The sequence below is a fragment of the Mytilus galloprovincialis genome, chromosome 9, assembly GCF_965363235.1.
Source record: "Mytilus galloprovincialis chromosome 9, xbMytGall1.hap1.1, whole genome shotgun sequence".
NCBI lineage: Eukaryota > Metazoa > Mollusca > Bivalvia > Mytilida > Mytilidae > Mytilus > Mytilus galloprovincialis.
Window position 1 is genome coordinate 31,277,901 of NC_134846.1, and position 22,001 is coordinate 31,299,901.

General features: G+C 31.2%; 1 protein-coding gene across 2 annotated transcripts in view; it reads right to left on the minus strand.

The window, feature by feature from the left end:
- The window catches only part of LOC143044802 (ATP-dependent RNA helicase DHX58-like), a 49,465-nt gene that overhangs the window by 23,561 nt on the left and 3,903 nt on the right, over positions 1 to 22,001 (minus strand). Inside the window, exons 2-8 of one of the 2 annotated variants that reach the window (XM_076216967.1) lie at positions 19,240 to 19,983; positions 18,706 to 18,744; positions 17,768 to 18,022; positions 14,868 to 15,026; positions 14,141 to 14,229; positions 12,606 to 12,869; positions 11,920 to 12,082 (exon numbers count right to left, since the gene is read on the minus strand). In XM_076216967.1, coding sequence (XP_076073082.1) covers positions 11,920 to 12,082; positions 12,606 to 12,869; positions 14,141 to 14,229; positions 14,868 to 15,026; positions 17,768 to 18,022; positions 18,706 to 18,744; positions 19,240 to 19,918 — 1,648 coding nt within the window. In that variant the 5' untranslated portion in view covers positions 19,919 to 19,983. Of the gene's footprint in view, positions 1 to 11,919; positions 12,083 to 12,605; positions 12,870 to 14,140; positions 14,233 to 14,867; positions 15,027 to 17,767; positions 18,023 to 18,705; positions 18,745 to 19,239; positions 19,984 to 22,001 lie in introns of both variants that reach the window. The other variant, XM_076216966.1, reaches the window with a different exon arrangement.

Here is a 22,001-nt window from a genome sequence, read left to right on the forward strand (position 1 = left end):
TTTGTTGTAATTTTTTTTATGTCAAAATTGTTCCTGTAACAAATACCATGTACATGTACATATATGAGGCTATGAAAGTAAATAAATAGAGTTTACAGAAATAAAGATGATAATGGGATAAGCACTTTAAATTACAGAATAAAGAGATGAAAATATAAAGAAAAGATTAAAAGATTCATGGTTGCTTAACGACCAGTTACAAATATTACACTCTACCCTCCATGTTTTTGTCCATCTGATGAGTTAAGCCTATTTAAACTGATTATTATAGTTCGTTTTTATGTTGTACATGTACTTTTATACCACTGACCGAGACTAGGGGGAGGACAGGGAGCCCGCTAACAATTTTAACCCCGCCACATTATTTATGTATGTGTCTGTCCCAAGTCATGAGCCTGCAATTCAGTAGTTGTCGTTTGTTTATGTGTTACATATTTTTTTTCGTTCATTTTTTTTGTTGTTATATAAATAAGGCGGTTAGTTCTCTTGTTTGAATTGTTTTACATTATCATATCGGGGCCTTTTATAGCTGACCATGCGGATTTGGCATTGCTCATTGTTGAAGGCCGTACGGTGACCTATATTTGTTAATGTCTCTGTCATTTTGGTCTCTTGTGGACTGTTGTCTAATTGGAAATCATACCACATCTTCTTTTTTTATATTCCTGTGCTTTTAAAATGCCCATTATAGACATATCATGATACATTAAGCTTAACATTTTAATTTATAAATATCAAATAGCGAACAATTTATATATTTATTCAATAACGACAATGTTGCTGCAATAGGTGCCAGAAACATCAACAATATTATATTGAAAAGAAACGGCATTTTTTTCACTTGTTCTGAAAGAAAAAGATGTTTAATTTCATTCAGTATACGGACACTGTAAATTTTGAATGTAAATGAGTAAAAATTTGTTTATATTTATATATTGTGTCTTATACGGCTCTCATTTATCTTTTTAAATTATTGTTTAGTTCTGTGATTCTCATTTTATGTTTGTATGTGGTGAGACTTTGAAATAATAATAATGATAAAATATTGAATCTAAAAATATTTAGAAACTATAAACTTTTCTTAAATTTATACTTGAGTCAGAAAATTAAAACCAGCAGTGTCAAAAATATTTTTTTTAAGCTGACAAATATTTTACACTCAGCGGCATTCAATGTCATTGACATACTATATAGCACTAATCGCAATATACATGTACATGATATTTTGGACATCTTATCAGTAATCTCTCTATTGAAGATGTTGAAATCTATGTATTATAATTATTCGCTTATTAGGCAAATTCATTTTCTACAAAGATATTTTCCATCATTTTAGTTTTGATAAATACCATTACAAATAACATATTTGTCTCAGTCTCCTGTGTGAGGATATTCGATTGAAAAAAAAAAACAATAAACAATTTAAGGTCGTCAGGTAAATGTGGATTACGGATTAAGATGTTAGATGTCAAACTTGAATTAACAAACTGAGGTGAATTTAACCCGAATATGTAGTTTCTCTTCAACAGTGTTTTAATTCCAAGTTCCTTATTTTCATTTAAGGTAGATCACAATTATATATTTTTTGAGACAGAATTTTTTTATAATTTGCCAAAATGAAGATTTTACTATGCTCTTTTCAAAAATTAAATAAAAAGTATGGGTCACCGTTCTATTTTTCAAGCTATGAGGCGTTGAAAATTGCCAAAATTTGGTTAGTTTGTTCATGAAAAAACACATTAGTGTGCATAAAACAAATTCTATGAGATAGAATTTTGAAATAAATTGTGAGAAGAAAGGTTTCATAATATGTTTTAAGAAAATAAAAAGAAAACATGGTGTCACCGAACTTGTTTTCTTGCTACAAGTAAAAATAAAAAAATTCCCTATTAGCCCAGTATACATTTTGTACTAAAAGAGTTATCTCCCCTTAAATGGCACATTTGGAAAAAAAAAGATTTTAAAAGCAAAAGAAATTATATTTGTTAAAATATTTTGAATAATACGATTAATTAACAAGTTTTCTCTAAATAGAAAAAATAGTCTAAACATTGAATTCCAAATCTGTCTCCAAATTTGCAGATTTAGGCAAATAACTAGACCGATTTTGTACTGTGATTGTACAATCCAAGATGGCGGTATACCATGAATCTACCTTAAACTAAATTAATTATATAGAATGATAGAAAGATTCGGAACTAAAGATAGTCACAATTAAAAATATGTACATTGGCTAGAGGTATGGGGGGGGGGGGGTTGAGATCTCATAAACATGTTTAACCCCGCCGCATTTTTGCGCAAGTCACAAGTCAGGAGCCTCTGGCCTTTGTTAGTCTTGTATTATTTGAATTTTGGTTTCTTGTGTACAATTTGGAAATTAGTATGGCGTTTATTGTCACTGGACTATATATATATATATATATATATATATATATATATATACATAAGTACGTCTGAGTCAGTGACAACCCTACAACAGATGTATCCGAGGGAAGAACCAAAAATTTGCGAAAGCAAATTTACAGATCTAACATTGTTGGGTTGATGTTTAGACGAGTTGTATATATATATACATATATAGAACTCGTCTAAACATCAACCCAACAATGTTAGATCTGTAAATTTGCTTTCGCAAATTTTTGGTTCTTCCCTCGCCGGGATTCGAACCCATGCTACTGTGATATCGTGACACCAAATCGCCCACACTGCAGCCGTCCCGCTAGACGCAAAAAAGAGCTTTCGGTGGGCATGTGTTACCTTTCCACTTCAGTTTTAATCTAGCGGCGTACTACAGTACATGATATATAAGGCATGAAGATGTTATTGTTTACAGATCAGCTAAATTATCTATAGTAAAGGATCCTACAAATTAATGTAATCAAGATACAGTCACAGAAAATAATTATATTCATAACTGACTCAGACGTACTTATATATATATAGTATATATTTGTTAAGGGGCCAGCTGAAGGACGCCTCCGGGTGCGGGAATTTCTCGCTACATTGAAGACCTGTTGGTGACCTTCTGCTCAGTGTTGTTTTTTTTTCTTTGGTCGGGTTGTTGTCTCTTTGACACATTCCCCATTTCCATTCTCAATTTTACAATGGTACGTAAATTAAGATTTTATCCGAAAAGACGGATTTTCTACATGTACTACAAAAAATTTGTACAACTATTGAATATTGTAAATGTTTAATGCATAAATGTCCAGATCTAGATCGAATTTGCTTTGCTTCGTCGAAAGTACGAATATAGAAAAATCACAGATTTATATTACAACTAAAAGGTCCTAGAACAGTTGCAGAAATCATCAGAATTTGTTTATTGTTAGTTATTTGTACATGTATAACTATAATGCGAACCCGAAGTTGTGAAATAGCAACTAAGCGTGAATTCTTTGGAAAAGCAGCGGTTCTATGCAAACCTATTGTCAATTTCAAGTTCTGTTTCGACATCATTGTAATATATATATATATATATGTCACTGGACGTTAAAATTTAATCCTTTATTTCGTCTTCGTCTTCGTCAAATATTGCTGTTGGTTTCTGCCGAAAAAAATCTTTCAAAAAGTTGAAACCTTTGGAACTTTTTCAGATAATTTAACCACATGACAAGAAATTATACAATAAACATTGGTCACGCACGATAGATTCTGATGTAAGACACGTACCGTTACAATACCCAGTTTACACGCATCAGCGCACACAGGTTTGTCGAATAGGCCAGTAGATTGGAGGAAAGTTACCAAAAACCACGCCTACCTTTAACTATTATCCAATCAAACGCCTTTGACATAAACTTAAATAATACATGGGTAATATAACAAAGATTTTGAAAAAAGTTGAGACTCTAAATTCTAACTTAAAAGTATAGATTAATGCTCGTAATGCATTTTCGCAATTTACATTAAATTTTATACATACTTTCACCTATCTAGTGAGGAAAAAATACAAATTTAAAACAATTGCAAATTACAACTATTTTGAATTATAATGCACAGCAAGGACGTATATGAATGAATGAATGAATAAATAATTTATTAAAGTGCAACCTGAATTGCCATTATATAATACATATGATATGAACATTGTTATTTTCAGCCAGCCTTATAGGCTTACGAAGCACTGTCATTTTAAAACATTATTATACATGTATAGCTACATTTGAATTGATATAAAATATTAAGTTTTACAGTTTTTACGTCGTGTAGTTTTGTTAAAGTAAAAATGTTTATATAACATCTTGTCTTATCCTTAAACAGTCTATGATAAAGTTTGCCAACGTTTTCGGGTTGCTGATTAACAGTTCTTTTAGTGTTTCTTCTGGGGAGTCAAAGTCAACTGAGATGAGTTCTCGTCTGAGTTCGTTCCTTCTAACAGAGTAACGGTTACACAAAAACAAAAAGTGGATTTCATCTTCAGTCACATTGGAGTTGCACACTTTACAGATTCTCCGGTCGGCTGGAATATTTCGATATCGACCACGTTCGACTTCTAAAGGTAGTGTACCGCATCGAATTCTAGCTATACTCGATCGCTGTTTTCTGGACAAGAACTTTTTAACATACGGTTCAGTACAAAATTCGGTCTTAAGTAACTTGTATGTTCTTAGTTTTGGCATGTTCTGAACATTAATAATCCATTCACTTTTAAAAGTATCTACCAGTTTAGTTTTAACGGATTCAATTACGTATTTTGTTGAGATCGTATCGTGGTTGTTTGTACAGTTAATTAAGGCTGATAGACCACTATTGTTCAATATTGTTTTAACACTGTTGAACCAGGTGTTCTTGTAGCGTGTGGAAAGGTCGATATCCCAAAGGAATACTTTACGACTGATCCTGAAATCAGACAATTTCATAAGTCTACACCATAAACGAACTATATTACATTGATTGTTTACAAATATAGAAGTCCATCCCATACCACCAGTTATTGCTGGAATCGGCGAGGTTTTTCCAACACCTAAGAAAGTTCGGATTGCTCTATACTGGAGTCTTTCAAGTACATCAAAACGCTTTGATCCCCACACCCCTGACGCATAGTCCATTACAGGGATAACCGTATTTTCGAATATCTTTGTATATGTAGCAAAGTCCATATTACCCATATGAATGTATTTTGAGGTAAGTGATCCAAGCGCTCTACTAGCTGCTGTTGAGAGCTCTTTCACAGAAACAGCGTAGTCCATATCTTCGGATATCATTAAGCCTAGATAGCGGTATTTATTTGCAAAATCAATCCGGGTATTTCCAAGCATAAATTCTGAATCACATCTAGTGGCGGAAGCTTTCCGAATATGCATGATCTTCGTTTTATCAATATTGACATGTAAACAATTTAACTTTGTCCATTTATGTAGAGTTTCCAGCTGAGTTTGTAAACCATGAACACTTTCAGATATAAACACAATATCATCTGCATACAGTAAGCAACTGACCATATCATTTCCAATTGGAACTCCATAAGATAGACTGTTAATCTCTGGCACTAAGCTGTCTATGAATAAAGCGAAAAGTGTCGGAGCGAGGTTGTCACCTTGACGAACACCAGAAATTTTATACATACTTTCACCTATCTAGTGAGGAAAAAATACAAATTTAAAACAATTGCAAATTACAACTATTTTGAATTATAATGCACAGCAAGGACGTATATTAGTTATCCGTCCTTGTGCACAGTTTGTGATAAATGGGTGTCAAAATGTCTTAAACAAAAACCCAAAGACCAGTTTCAAGAAGAATTCTTTGCTTTTATTGCAGAATCGCATAAAACATAATGTTGTCGTATTTTCAAAAAGAATTATCAATTTGAAAACTACTTTTCCTTTTTACCTTTCTAAAATAATACATTACGCAGATATAGATGTGGTAGTTGCCGATTGAGTCTAGAAGGTGTCAGGATTTACACAGAGAAGACAGAATATGCTGTCTCTGTGACACAAACAACATTGATGACGAGTACCATTACATAATGAATTGTAAAACATTTAAAATATAGAAAAAGAAGGAAATGTTTAAGGAACTACTGTTAGTCAAACCCTTATATCTTTAAAGCTGTTCAACAGTTAAACTCATCAAATATTGTAATATTAGAAAAACTATGTAAGAGTTATAAATGTGAAAGTCAGTCCTCCAAGTTTATTTAATTGTATCGTTTACACATGCATGTGATAATTTTACCTTATAGTTATGTTTATGTATGTTCTTGATAACTAGCAATTGAAGTTTTATGAGAAATAAAGTATTCGTATTCCTTTAAACCATAAATTACAGTACACGAAGACCGCCTACGGGTAAAGTACAAGTGAATATATCACAAAGATCATCCGTACGCGTCCTTGTAAATGCAAAACTCTGGATTTTCTTTGATAATTACCCGAGAGGTTATAAAAGATCTAGAAAAGACTTCCAAAGGTGTTTGCCAAAAATGAATTGAAATAAAAGATTTTTGTGTAGACGAGTTACAACATTGCATAAGCATGATTAGGAAATTTGAACAAAAAATGTAAGTGCACATCTTTCTAGTGGCGAAAAACACGTATATCGAGCTACGTAGACGAAAAAGAATAAGTTCATAATGATTATGATGTAAATTCACGAAATTATAAGGTTATAATTAGAAAACAATTTAAAACACGATTCGTCATTCCCCATGTATATAGATTAAATCAGAATTATAATTTTCTAATTCTTAAATTAAATTCTGAAATTCAAAAGACATGTTTCTGATACTTGACAGTTCAGCGAATACTATTACATGAAATGCACGATGATATTGACCGAAAACAAAGGTGAAAGATTCAAATTGTAAAATCAGCCGCTGGACGGTAGAATTTCTATCAATCATTCAACGATAAAAAAAAAAGAAAAAGAAGACTATTGAGTGTAAAAGTATGATAGAAATACTTTTAATTTATTATAATGCCTGTTAAATTGTTCCAGTCATTGGTTACTAGTGATTGTCAGTCCATTTCGATATTTCATAGCACTTTTACAAATTCTGAAACAAATAAAAGAAAAAACTAATTTTCCCATGGGAAAAATATATCTACCCATGAGAAGAAATTTGTCCCGCACAGTGTTCAACTCCCAAAAAGGGAGTCTAACCAACAAAGAAATGCTTTATCATCTGTAGATTGATTTTTATATATGAAACGATGTGTATTGATTTTACTTGGTTCAATGTTCAGTGGCAAGTATTTTATATATGCGCAGGTCCTGAGACAGAAAATCAAATTATTCATTCACTTAAGGTCTTCAAAAATAACGATTGCGAGATGACGGACAGGAAGACTTCAAACGTAACTGCTGCGCGAGTGGTTACAAGAAAAAAGAAATACGAACACATTACTTCGACACTTGAGTCTCTTCACTGGCTGCCTGTGCAATACAGGGTGCAATACAAAATATTATTATATGTATTCAAGTCCGTGAAACATGAAGCGCCATTATATCTTAGTGAACTTGTAAATTTATACAGGCCATCAAGATCATTAAGGTCTGAAAACAACTTAACACTCGTAACTCCTATTGTGCGAACCAAAACCTACGGCAATAGAAGATTTGATCAAGCAGCGGCCATCCTTTGGAATGCATTACCAAAAAAACTTCAAAATGCAAAGTCGGTGCCTGTATTCAAAAAGAACTTAAAAACTCACTTTTTTCGACAAGCATTTTTAATCCCTTAAATTCGTTTCTGTGATACATTGTGCCATAGACGTTAGCCTGCTTTTGATTTATCGAACCTTTCTTTTAACTGGAGATATGTTTCATTTATAATATGTACATTGTATGTTTTTAGTAGCGCACATATTTTTTCATTTCAGTAATTATATTTTTACATGGTAATATTCCTTTTTCATCTTTTGAATACGTTTTCAAATTTTTAACTTATATTTGATAATTTTTAATTGCAATCTTATTTTAGACTTTTTTGGCTATTTTATTTTACCAACTTTATTCAGTATAATTTTATTTTGATTCATTGATATATATATTCCACTTTTTTGTAAAAATTTCCACATTATTAATCCTTTTATCTAGAAAAGTTTTAACACTTAAATATTTATTTTGTGTGTTCATGTTCTATATTTTTATCACTGTCTGTGTGTATATTTCGTTTAACATGTGATGTAAAGCGCTTTGAGTAATATTGTTTTAGATTTAGCGCTATAGAAAAATTGTAATAATAATAATAATAACAGTTTGAACTAGCGGTCAGAAACTTAAGTACTCTCAGATCTTTTCTTGCTATTGTCGTTTTGTTCTTCTGGTAAACAAGTGATTCTTTCATTGTTGAAGATTCTCTAGCGACTATAAAGATGAACAGGAATAAAACGCTGACCATTGATAATTTGTATTTTTGTTTAGCTCTGACTTTGTGTTCGATAAGGTCCCGTGTACCTTTACTCCATATTCCTTTATTTTCTATAAAGGCGTCTGTCTTGACAGTAAGTTGACACCACTTAATACAAGTTAAACCCTTAAATGTAAGACACCAGATGGAAGTACTCAAAAAGGAGAGCCAGTTTGGTATTCTGTAATGTTAGAGTTCAATTCTTCATGAAGAAACGACTACTAGTATATGTTTTCTGTATTCAGCATAGAATCATATCTTCTAAAGTATATTTTGTCGCACAATGTCTGGATATTGGTGGACATGCATCATTGCGAAACCAGACATTTACAAATGAAAATTAATACTTGTATACTATAGCCATTTAGTAGGAAAGTAAATGCACAAAAGACAAGTAATTCAGAAACATGCATGGATCACGCAAAATTATGCAGGGGCGACACCGGAGTAATGGGAGTTAGCTTCTTGCAAGACATTCGCCGTGAAAACAATTTGATATGAAGACAAGCCTTTGTTTCAACTTTGTTTTAAAATTTCAAACATGAGGCTGTTACGGCCCAGGTCAATGTTCTTAAGCAACACATATTTTCCTTTCATTTTGCTGTTAGCTTTCTGATATAAATTTATACATATTATAGACTATTATGATTCTTTTTTTTCAATTTAGTTAAACACTATTGATGATTTGCTTTTAAATAAATTTTAACATGTTTAAATGTCTTTTTCTTTTTCTTCATCTTTTTGAAACCCTGGTTTTGTATTACCACTGACCAGTTCAGTAAAGAAACAGCTGCTCCATGTTTGCATAAATGTGTTTGTAACCAATCTAACATGCTATTATAATTTCCTTAGTTTTTATTCCGTGTCTATAGATAGTCTTCATCGGGGAGGCAAGATTTATTTTGTCTGTTGGTTGCTTGGCTAGCGTAAGCTAATCGATTTACCTCACATTTTGAAGTTGGATGGAGATTGTTTCTAGATAAATGCCGTACCTTTGTACTTTGGTTTCCTGTCGGATTTTCTCAATTTTTAATTGGGAAGTTTTATCATTTGTTTTGCATAATTATTATTTTTGACTTGCAAATGAACGATTAATAAATCTAGTCCCGTGTGTGCTAGCGAAATGTCTTTAGTGTAATCTCGGAGTGTAATTTTTATTTCAACTTTTACGTTTGCATCAGGACGACCTAAAACACAAAAACTTTCTTTTTTTCAAGAATGACATTCGTTACTTCAAACAAAAATCGCTTTTATCTTCTTTTTTTTTTGCAGTAAAAGACCTGTTTCATACAATCGACTGATTCGGGAAGGTCAAGGATTATAACATGTTTTTCGTAATTCTGAAAAAACTTTTTAGTAATCTCTGGTGTATTTATGATGGCTTAGTTTGAAGCGATAACAGACGAACTATGCTTACTAGTGCTGCATAAAAAACATGAGGATATGGTTTGTCCTTTATTACAAATTTGACTCCAATAAGGATAATTTTTGTCTCATAGAAAAATCGATAATTTATTTTTCGATTTTTATCGGATATAAAAGTTATTTTGAAAAATACAAACCGGATTATTATTTATTAAAGTTTCGTATGCATCATAAATCAAGCTCCGGCAACTTTTGACTTGTTCTGATATAAATAGTAATGATTTTCATCGGAGAAAAAGATAGATATTTTTGTCGTGATTGGAAGAATCGTAAAAGTGTTATTTTTCTGAATTCTGTTTGTTTAATCGGATATCGTAGAGTTTTAATTTGATTTCTTTTTGCCGAACTGGACTTCATATTGTGTATTGATTTGAAACATGAACGAGGACCTCGATGAGAACACCTGGATTGAAAGTTTGCAAACGTTCCGACCAATGAAATTCATTTTAATATGTAACGAGAGCACCTAGATGAAATATTTTATCTATACTACAATCAGTTTTAACTTAGAAATTTCCGCTCAAATATATAGGAAATAAAATTATATGAAAGCAACAATGCAGAATGTTTCTTTTCCATTTTCTGTTTTTTTAACAATGTTTATGTTCATTTCAATTTGGAAAGTAGACTTATATTAAATGCCCAAAACGTAAATGTATATTTTCTTTTAAAACATTAAAAAACGTAAGAGTATGCCGACAAATAGCCTGTCAAGGTCGTTAAACTTAAATCAACTTACCCATCTTTATCGCAGACTAAAATTTATCTCATATATACAGAATACATGTTAATTTATTACAAGTACGTCAGGGTGCATGACAGCACAATAATCTTTTTACAGAGTCGTAAGAACAATATTTTTGTTTGATATTTGTTTCTCTTCCACAATTAACGCCCGATTTGGCCAGTGACCGGTATTACAATTTAACACAGTTTAAGAAGTTCAGTGGGCTGCTGCTTCATTTAGAATTTTGAGCATGCCTTTCTGTTTATCATATTCAACGTCAACATTATCTTCGTCGATTTTATTATTCAACAATATCTTGTTTTTCATTACAAGCTTTTCCAAATATCAATACACAGCAAGAGAATGAATATATGTTGCTTCAAGACACATCGATTTAAATTATGTACACAAATTATGTAGTTTTCCGTGTCTACATTTGATTTACGAGTACAATATAGTAAAACAGAAAAAAGAGAAACGGTAAATATACAGGAATACATAAAGTTTCGTAAATAGTTGCAAAGGACCACACGTTACTTACGATATATACATCGAGGTCGTTTTGCTTGAGTGATTTACCTGTAAAAAGTCCGCGGGTCTCATCCATGTTTAAAACGAATTAATGCATGTTTGAAATAGCTTAACAGGGGCGTGGCCTATTAGTTTGACCCAACTGACCACTAACTTGATTTCAATTGATCGACTGCAGAGAAATCTATTTGACTGGCGTTGAAATGAATTGATATGAATTGAAATGAATTAAATATAATTTTTAATTTTTGTCAATCTTTATCAAATAACGATCAATCTCATTTAAATAGCGTTAACACGTTTTTGTCCGATCAAGTTAAATTCGGGTTACTAGTGATGTATTAAGAAACCGAGTCCAGTGACCTTGTTTTCCATTTCATTATCTGAAAACATACTTTTCAGGGCTATCTCCTCATATTTTTTCTATTAATTCTATGATTTATTTTTCCTTTTATCACATAAAATTGGGTTTACAATGCATAAATATCTATACATAATCTGATAATTTTGCACAGCCTATTGCATTAAGAAAACACATAGAGTTTATTATATTTTTTGAAAAATGCATGATTTTAACTACATTTACATATGTATACACTGAATGTGAAAGGACGTTTTAATATTTTAACAAAACCATTGTCCTATGTTAGCTATATAAAAAAAATGATTTCTATGATTCTTCGTGTTTACGTCATGCCGTCTAACAAATCGGACATTGTTATTTTGTAATATAGATGATTATTTTAAAAATACCCGTTACGAAAACGCAATGTAGTCTGATATAAACACAATATGACAATAAAACTGTGTAGCTTACATTTGTAATTTGTCTCTTTACAAGTCAATTCGTCTGTGTTAATTACTGTTTAACTAATACCTTTTTCTGGAATTGATGTATATTGAAGAAGTTCTTCTTTATTTCGTTTGACAACAGACAATTCTGATACGTCCAAATTTGCCATAACTTTTGTTAAATGATCTTTTGCTGACGACAAATCTTTGGCCTTGTTTGTACCTGGTGATGCTGTTAGTCCAAGTATCTTAAAACATATTTCAAACATTTATATCAATTAGAAGTTTTTACAGCAATTAACATTGTTTACGTATTAAAATTATACAAGTCAAGGTTGACATGAATTTTACAGAAGACATAAACAAAATACACAAGTCGTTTCTACAATTTAAATCTCAAATAATGTTTCGCTTGATGAAGGATTACTACCCAAGTAACCAAACCGAACAATCCAATTCTCGTCTTTGTCAGCATATTGAAACTTAACTGAACATTGATATGATAGTCTCGTGAATTTCAAAATTGTCTTTTGCAATTTTATTCCTGACAGATCATGCAATTTGATTAATAACATGCTCGAAATTTGGTCTTTAACGAAATAAAGCGAATGGAAACAATCGATAAAAAATTAAGATAAAAAAAATGTTTTGAATTTCCCTAAGAATTAGCAGAACTGTAATTTGAATGAGATAAAACGAGAGCAATCTAGTTAGTAGTTCGAAATATTTAACATTTATTCTAGACTAACTCAAGTTATTTAGAACCTATACCTGTGGGAGTCGATGTGTCTTTCCACTATATTTTGCTATTCTATAATATGACATCAATTCGTTGTAAACACTTTTATCATGTGTATGATGACATTCGTCAAATATAATCAATGTAAACATATCTATAGAAACTTTGACTGCTGCACTATCTATAAGGTGGTTGGATAGAGATTTTGGAGTCATAAATATCAAACTAGTTTTGCCAATATCTTTTTCAAAATTTTCACTGTCGTCATCTTCAGCTTTCCATATTTTGATTTTACCCTAAAGAGAAGAAAAACATCTTTGTTAATATTTGAGACAAAATAAATAGATATATGAGCAATAATTTCTGGATGTGATGTACAGTCATGTTTTATTGATATTTTATTTTGAGTGAAAGACCCGTTTACGCGCGTCTGCGATTTAAAATTAAAATCCGGGTACCTATGATAACTATTTAAACAACTGGAAACAACTGGGTCGATGCCACTGCTAGGTGACGTTTCGTCCCCGAAGGTATCACCAGCCCTGTTATCAGCACTTCGGTGTTGAAATAAATATCAATGATAGCGTCATTTTTATAAACTCCTTCATGTTCTTGTTACAAAACTTTGAATTTTTCGAAAAACAAAGGATGTTCTTATCCTAAGAATAGATAACCTTAGCCGTATTTGGCAATTTTGTTTTGGAATTTTGGGTCCTAAATGTTCTTCTACTTTGTACTTATTTGGCTTTACAGCTATTTTGATCTGAGCGTCACTGATGAGTCTTATGTAGACAAAACGAGCGTTTGGCGTATTAAATTAAAATCCTTGTACCTTTGATAACTAATTACCACTATAACATCGTCAGGTGTTCGCAACATAAAAGAATTATGCCGATTTTTGTATACTATTAACTTTTGATCCTTTGTAATGATATTCTATATATAATAATAATTTCCTTAAATGTGCAACCTTTATGTTACACTGTAAAATACTTGTTCAAATTTGAAATATCCCCTGTGAAATAAAGTCCTCATCTTTATTTTTTTGTTTATGATATTTATATTCGCGAAACATTTAATTATAGTATCAACAACGTTATTGTTCATTTAAAAAAAGGGAAAAATTAACTTATACCTTATGATTATAAAGTTTTGATATTTTAGTGAGTCCCCGTTGATATGAGTCGAATTAGTAAGAAACAGTTTCCATTTACTGCTTTTTTTTATATAAATTACCTCATGTTCAATCTATAAAACTCAGTAATAACTACTCGCAGTATATTTATAAAATATAAATGTTATCGAATACCAATGTCCGAAGTAATGTGAATTCATAGCAAATTAGAAATGAATAAAGATATAAGCATCTGACTGAACAAGCACAATTTTAAAGGCTGTGTCCGACTACATATTAAAGATTCATTTCATGAAAAATGATCGACGCCGACGCAACTAAATACATTTGTGTACATTTTAAACCTGTAGATGTTATAAGGGATATATAGTGATACATGAAAGATGAAAATCATCATATACGCGATTACAGTCATGGTCATAAATGATTTACCTGAATATTAAGTGTGGTAAAAGTATCACATGCCCTACTGTACTGCTGTCCTAGTAATACATTTGTCTTGTTAATGAACACAATTTTTCCTGCTGAAGAATGATACATTTATTATTATAATTTATAAATGAGAGCAAATATGTATATTTCAACTGTGGTTACTTTCAATTTAAATGTGTTTTCTATTTCTTTACTATTAATTAACTCATTGTAGATACCGAGATGAAAAATTCGTATGCCAGACAGACATTTAGTCTACAAAAGATCTAACATTGATGCTCGAATTAGAAAAAAACAACAAAAACTAATTGTGCAACTGCTCGTGATATCTCTGTAATGTTAGGCCATATAGATCTTTGTATTTAACTAGTCAAACACAATTCATAAAAACATTACAAAAAGTAAAATAACAAAAATACCGAACTCTGAGGAAAGTTCGAAATATTGAAAATAAAATTATTTGGTAACATATTAAAAACTGTCTAATAATATCAAAATTGCGGTTTGGAAAATTATTTTACATGAAAAGTCCAAAATATATTAAATAGAAAGTCTTTCATATTTGAGGTAAAATGCTGTACCTGCTATCGATTATAGATAATTTTTCTACTTTGAGAGATTTGTATTTTTCTTTCAGATGTTTCAACATGTTTAACAAGTACGAAGACTGAATCCGCTTTGTTGTACAAAACGCTATGACAAAGAACAAGTGAAGGAGAAAATATACCTTTTGGATTTGTTAACAAATGACTCTCGATCACATGGAAAGCCACGTATGTTTTCCCTGCATTTGTCCCAGCGCAAATTATTGTGTTTTCGCCTTTTAATGCAATTTCTGCTAACTCTTGTTGGTACATACGGAGTTTGATTAGAAAAGGTGGTCTTTCTAAAATAAAAATAAACCTCTATAGCTTATTTTATATGCAACGATTTCAAATTAAGATATTTTGTTGAAATCGCATACTTTAAATCAAAATTGACATGTTGCTTGGCAAGCTATTAAATTAAATCATTCTTAAAGTAAGTTAAAATGTTTCTATTCATTTTCTATTGTCCTTAAACTGCTGATTTTCTATAACGTTTTGGTTCACCAAATAAAAATATCTGCCTTTCGCGTGTGTATTATACATATCGGATATGTTCCTTACGTCGTAACTACAATGCCCTTCCCTTTCATGAATGTGACCTACCGAATTAGACTATTTACCGGATTTGTAATCACATAAGCAACACGACGGGTGCCACATGAGGAGCAGGATCTGCTTACCCTTCCGGAGCACCTGAGATCACCCCTAGTTTTTGGTGGGGTTCGTGTTGTTTATACTTTAGTTTTCTATGTTGTGTCATGGGCACTATTGTTTTTCTGTTTGTCTTTTTCATTTTTAGCCATGGCGTTGTCAGTTTGTTTTAGATTTATGAGTTTGACTGTCCCTTTGGTATCTTTCGTCCCTCTTTTATAGGTCCGCTTCGAAGTACAAAAGTTCTAAATTTTCCTGTTAGACACTATATTCGTAAACATTTAACACCTCGCTTACGCTCGAATTTAAGGTATTTACAAATATATATTGCATAGGTGTTTATATAATTTATTTGCTGTGTACCGGTATCCAGTGCACTCATGAGCATGATGAGAACAGTCTAACAATATATTTTATATATATGTATAATCGGAATTGGCCATGGCTGTTGCATTTTGTCATCCGTTGAAAAAAGCATCTGCTACAGCGGTACGACCACATGTTCAATAATACTTTTTATTTAAAGCTTTCGTTTGTAATTAATAGCATGATACTATTTTCGATATATATGTATATGTTAGCGGCAATAAGTAAAATTAGGCATTAAGCTTAAATCCTAGGCAATAAGCTAACGCCTAGGCATTAAGTTATTGCCTGAAATTTTCAGGCATTAAGCTTATTGCCTGAAATCTGATGATGATTATTCATCCTATTGCCGAAGATAATTTTAGGCAATAAGTAAACCCTGGAATTTATGCATATTGGGTGATTTATTCTTGATAAAGAGTCGTTTTTTTATTATATTTCTAATTCTACATTTATAAATATACATTCATTTGACAGATCTTCAAAATTAGTAAGTTTATTTAGTAATTTTGAAAAACAGAATAAACTCATACTTTTTTCGTGTTTGTGTGGTATAAATAAGTATCAAAAAGACTTAAAAAAAGTAATTTTATCCAATTGAAAAAGGGGGGAGATTCTATAGAATAATTATAATTATATTTATTTGAAAATTTGTACACTTCATTAGTCGAGCTGGTTTGAACTTGTCAAAAGTAGACCAAATTAAGATTGGATTTTTTTTTATCACACCATTTTCTATTTTTTTTTTATTGGATAAGTAAATTGTCTTTGTTAATAGTTCGACAATTTGTGATAACAAAATGATTTTTTAACACAAATTTCTATCAAGTTTTTATATTTCTAAATTATTATTTGATGCATTTTAATATAAATAACATATTTTATTTGTTAATTTATTTCTGGTCTCTTGTGGAGATTTGTCATATTGGTAATCATGCCACATCTACTTTTTTATATTTAGGATGACACTGGGTCCTGTATTTTTGCATTGTTAAAATCGGTGAAATTTGATTTTTTTTCTTCTTTTCATTCTCAAACGTATGTTATTTGCAGTAATAAAATAAAATAGTTGAATTATTCAGTATTTATATGAAGATGCACAAGATTTTTCTATGAACTTTTAAGTATGAAACCGTGACGCTTCGAATTCAGGTCCCTCAAAGCATAACATGATTTTACCGATTATATATTCAATTTTTACTATTTACAATTATTTTGTTCAATTCTAATATAAAACGTAGTTATATTTTTTACTTATATTTTGTTTCAAAGAGTTTAGATCTACAATTATAATATAAAAAATATTTATAACCTTTCATTTAAAACTAGTAATTATTTTCTAATAATTAATCGGTGTGTGAATTAATGTTTTTGGTCGAATTTGAAACAATATTTCATTTTTTTCATTTGCTATTTTCTTTTACGCCAATACTTAGGACATCCCAGCTAATGAAATCCTCAGATAGCTTTCGATGTGCAGAATGCTAAGAAATGTCGTAAGTCGATCCTAACTATATCATATTTTCTGTCCTAAGAATATCTTATAGGACTAATCTTAGGACAGTGTCGATAAACAGGCCACAGTTATCATAATATTATTATGTAACAAAAATATTTTAATTTAAATGAATAAATGTCTTTTATTTACTCGCATTTACATTTTAGGCATTAAGCTTAATGCCTGCTCACATTTTTCAGGATTTAAGCTTAAATCCTAGGATTTAAGACTAATGCCTAACATCATTTAGGCAATAGACTTACTGCCTAGGCGTTAGCTTATTGCCTAGGATTTAAGCTTAATGCCTAATTTCACTTATTGCCTCTAACATATATACCACAGAATCAAAAATGTACAAATCAATGACAATTATAATTTATCTGTCACATAAATCCAAATGTACTATCTCAGTGTGCAAAGAATATACTGAACTCGCTGTGTTAAAACTTGCATTTTAAAAAACAAAATTGACGACTCGCATGCCATACATTTGATAAGTGTGCAATTCAGTATACAGATTCTTACCAATAACATCCAATCGAACATCTGTTATTTTATTTCCAATCTTTACAGTGTATACTCCTGCGTCTTTTCTTGTAGCATGCAAAATGCTCAGTTTGTATGTTTGATCTTTAGAATCATCACGAATATTATCTGATAGCACAGCTTCCTCTCCTTTATACCATTTGCTTGGTTTCTTTCCTCCTTCTACTACACATTCTAAGCTGATAGGTTCACCTTCATAACAGGTCTTGTTAGTCAGAGGTTCTCGAAAGACGACTATAAAATGTATCAAAGTTTTCATTTTATTTTGTTACAATTATCATAATATTCTTATTATCTGATGTATTGTAATGATAAGGTAACACTTTAATTGCGTGTTGTTCTGTTCGCTTTTTAGGTACAAGGAGCTGAAGTATTTGTATAGTTAAACTTTTTTCATTTTGCTGTTATCAACTGTTTACTAGCATTTGTTTCATAAAAGGTTAAAATGACATGTGAGGCAACTCTACTCTTGAAACCAAAAATATACCTATATATCTTATAAAAGAAGTGGTATTATAGAAAGTTAAACAGTCTCTATTTGAGTTGTGACACATGTATTTTGCTCATAACTTGAAATTATGACTGGTACAATGAGATTTCTATAAGAAATAGTTATGTAGTACAGATTATCAGTTCTGATGGTTCCAAAGGATATTATTACAAGAAATTACCCTTTCAATTTGTAATTATATCGTTTGACATCAGCTTTGTTTGATAATCAAATTCCTACATCTTTTATTTTTTATTTGAGAAGGTTAAACATATATGACTAAGCAGTCTCGTGATTGCATTGAAATCAATGAAAAATAAACAATTCGCAGTGGTCATGTGAATGAAACCTAGTTCTAAATACACAATGATAAATTTAATAAAAATTTAACAAATATAGCACAAACACAGATTAGAATAAAACTTACGACTCTCGTCTGCCGATGAATTCACAGACTGCATTGCTTCTGAAGATTATACAAACAGAAAATAAATGTTGATAGAGATTATTGATAAGATATTCTGCTTTATGTCCAACACATACAAACCAGGCATGTGGAGAATAACTGTTAACACGCTAAATCATTAAGTTATATTCCTCATGAAGACATGTGCACATATCAATACACATTAAAACTTCTTATGTCCGAAAAGTCATTTTTCTTTATACAGCATGCGATACAGATTTTGTCATGCATTTATCTGTTTGTCATATATGTTAACAAAATCAGATGAAAATAAATAAACTTGTTTTATTACAAATGACTTTTTTTTTATTCCGGCAACAAATACATTTTTGAGATTATTTACAAAAGTATCCAATATTAACAAAGCATCCGGAATGAAGTATTACCAGTTGTTGGTTTGAGGAATGCTAGTGAACTCCCCCCTCCCACCTTTACATTTATGTACACATAAATGAATATAATTTTGTTTATGAAATCTGATAAAAATATATTTACCTGTCAGAGATTGCATATCTAACTCAACCTTTGATATGCGCTGTTCGGTGAGATTGCTCCTTTTTTCTAAGTCTTTAATGGATTCATGGTCATCTGTTTCCATCTCTTGAATATCTCGGAGTCTGTCTAAATACATCTTTTCCGTGTCTTCATCCATGCAACAAGTTCTTAGGTTTTCAAATTCAAAGAATAATTCGTTTGGTTGTAATTTAAGAACATTTTCAAACCTCATCGCCATGGATTTAAATTCATTAAAAATATCATCCAACTCTTGATCTTTAACTGTTGTATTTCCTCTGTGTAAAATTGCATTACGATATCTTCTGCATCTTTCAATATCATCTCCTAGTGTAGTTTCACGCAATTGAGGATTTGTTAGATGATCCCATCCATTTGTTGGGCAAATTGTAGGAACAAGATTTCGCAAAAGTGTGTAAATGAGTGGGGTATCGAATTCATCGTAACCATTTTTTGCAGCATTATGTATTTTTTTCCATTCTACAGTTTTTAATAATTTACTTCTATTTCCTTTAAACCATCCATTCACACAAACGAGTAGGGCATTTGGTGGAATATAATGAGCCAAAAGTGCTTTCAGAATATTAGGTATCAAATGTTGCGAGGCATGTCCAAGACGCGCATAGTGGGTCTTATGCGACACATCAAGACCATGTGCCATTGAGGTATGTTATGTTGTTATTCCAAAACACATCTGATTGCATATAGGTTAATGCAACAGGTACACTGAAAACAATGATTGCGACAATTATTATAACATGTTGACCATTTATTTGAAAGACAAACACGTTTGATATCGACGAAATGGTTTCTCATTACAAAACTCGGCAGACAACCTGTAGCAACCCAATCTTTGAACGAAATTTGAAGAAACAAACACAAGATATAGTATTATACTATTTTTGTATTTTAGTTCTATATACTTTCAACATTTATAAACAAATGATTATTTAAAGGTATGAGACTCATGTTAATATTAAACTCTAACGACTGAGCTGATGATACCCTCGGGGCCTGATAGACCACAAGAAGAGGTATCGACCTAGTTTTGAAACGAATGAAAAATATCTAGTTATAAACTGTATGCTTCCAAAGTTTTTTTTGTGGATTAACGTTCATGAGGAATGCTTAAAGCCAAATATATAAAAGCAAGATTTCTGAACGTCAGTTAAATATAGGAACCGAAAGGATTGAAGAGCTATATAAACAAGAAGGACCTTGAAAAATAGCAAAAATCCATCCTACAATGTTAAATGTCTACTTTTGACTAAGGGAGTCGAAACTTTAGTTCCTATATAATTCCAAAATTAATAAACGGACAATTTTTAAAAAGGTCTGTTATAAATCAACTAATTATCGAAGTACTAATGATCAGCTGATTATACTCTCTGGTACCGATGCATTAATAGTATACCAGTAAAGGTATTTGCCCAGTGCTGTAAACAAGAAAGAAAAAAAAACAATCTTTATACATGTAGGTTCAAAGGTCCTGAGCGTTTTTCTTGATTTTCTTCCATTAAAAAAGCATAAAGACAAATAATTTAAAACCAATGTTTAACAACCGTCAGTGTTGAAAAGCTACTTACCTGGAAGATGTAGATACTATATAACTTAAAAATTTATCAGCAATGAAAATTTGGAAACATTAATGTTATAAAGCATTTCAGTTCAAAATGATAACTACTGAACTAATTATATCCTCGTTTCTTTTGTTGAAATACATTAAAGATAGACTGCAACGGAAATTACATTCTGATTATTACCTATGTATTGTTATCGTCTTTTGTCTGGTGTATTAAATTATAATTCTTGAATAGATTACCTAAGCCGTATTCGGCACAACTTTTTGGAAATTTTGGGTCCTCAATGCTCTTAAACTTTTTACTTGTTTGGCTTTATAACGTTTTTGATCTGAGCGTCACTAATGAGTCTTATGTAGACGAAACGCGCGTCTGGCGTATTAAATTATAATCCTGGTACCTTTGATAACATTTTACATAACTGATCAATGCCACTGCTGGTAGGCGTTTTGTGTCCGCGGGTATCCCAGTGGTCAGCACGTCGGTGTTGACCTGAATACAAATTATATGATCATTTTTATAAATTTCCTGTTTACAAAACCAAGAATTTTTCATAAAACTAAGGATTTTCTTATACAAGGAATAGATTACCTCAGTCGTATTTGGCACAACTTTTTGGAATTGTGGGTCATTTATGCTCTTCAACTTTGTCCTTGTTTGGGTCGATACATTTTTTGGATGTGAGAGTCACTGATGAGTCTTATGTAGACGAAACGCACGTCAGACGTATTATATTATAATCCTGGTATCTTTGATAACTTCTTTAACTTTTTACATTGATTCTGATTTGTCGCATCGGAAATGGAGTTCACACATGAAGAATAAGTGTGTGAAGCAGTTTATTTTTGATACTTTTCCTTTGATGTTTTGTTTTCTTACTAAAAACAGTCGCTATCGTGACAAAATTTAGGTTTTACGCGTCAAACAAAGCATTTCAAGAGCAGTGATTTAAGGAGGATAAGTCTTGATCATACCATAATGTCACATTGTGTGACAGGAAATACACAATGTACCTAAATCATTATCAGTTTAATCAAAAACGCATAATAACGCTCTGTATTTCTTGTATTGGGATTATTTCGAACTTAAAAGATTTTGAATACAAGGATAACAATGTATGTTTTACGGGACTCAATCAACATTCCAAATCAAACACCATTTAAA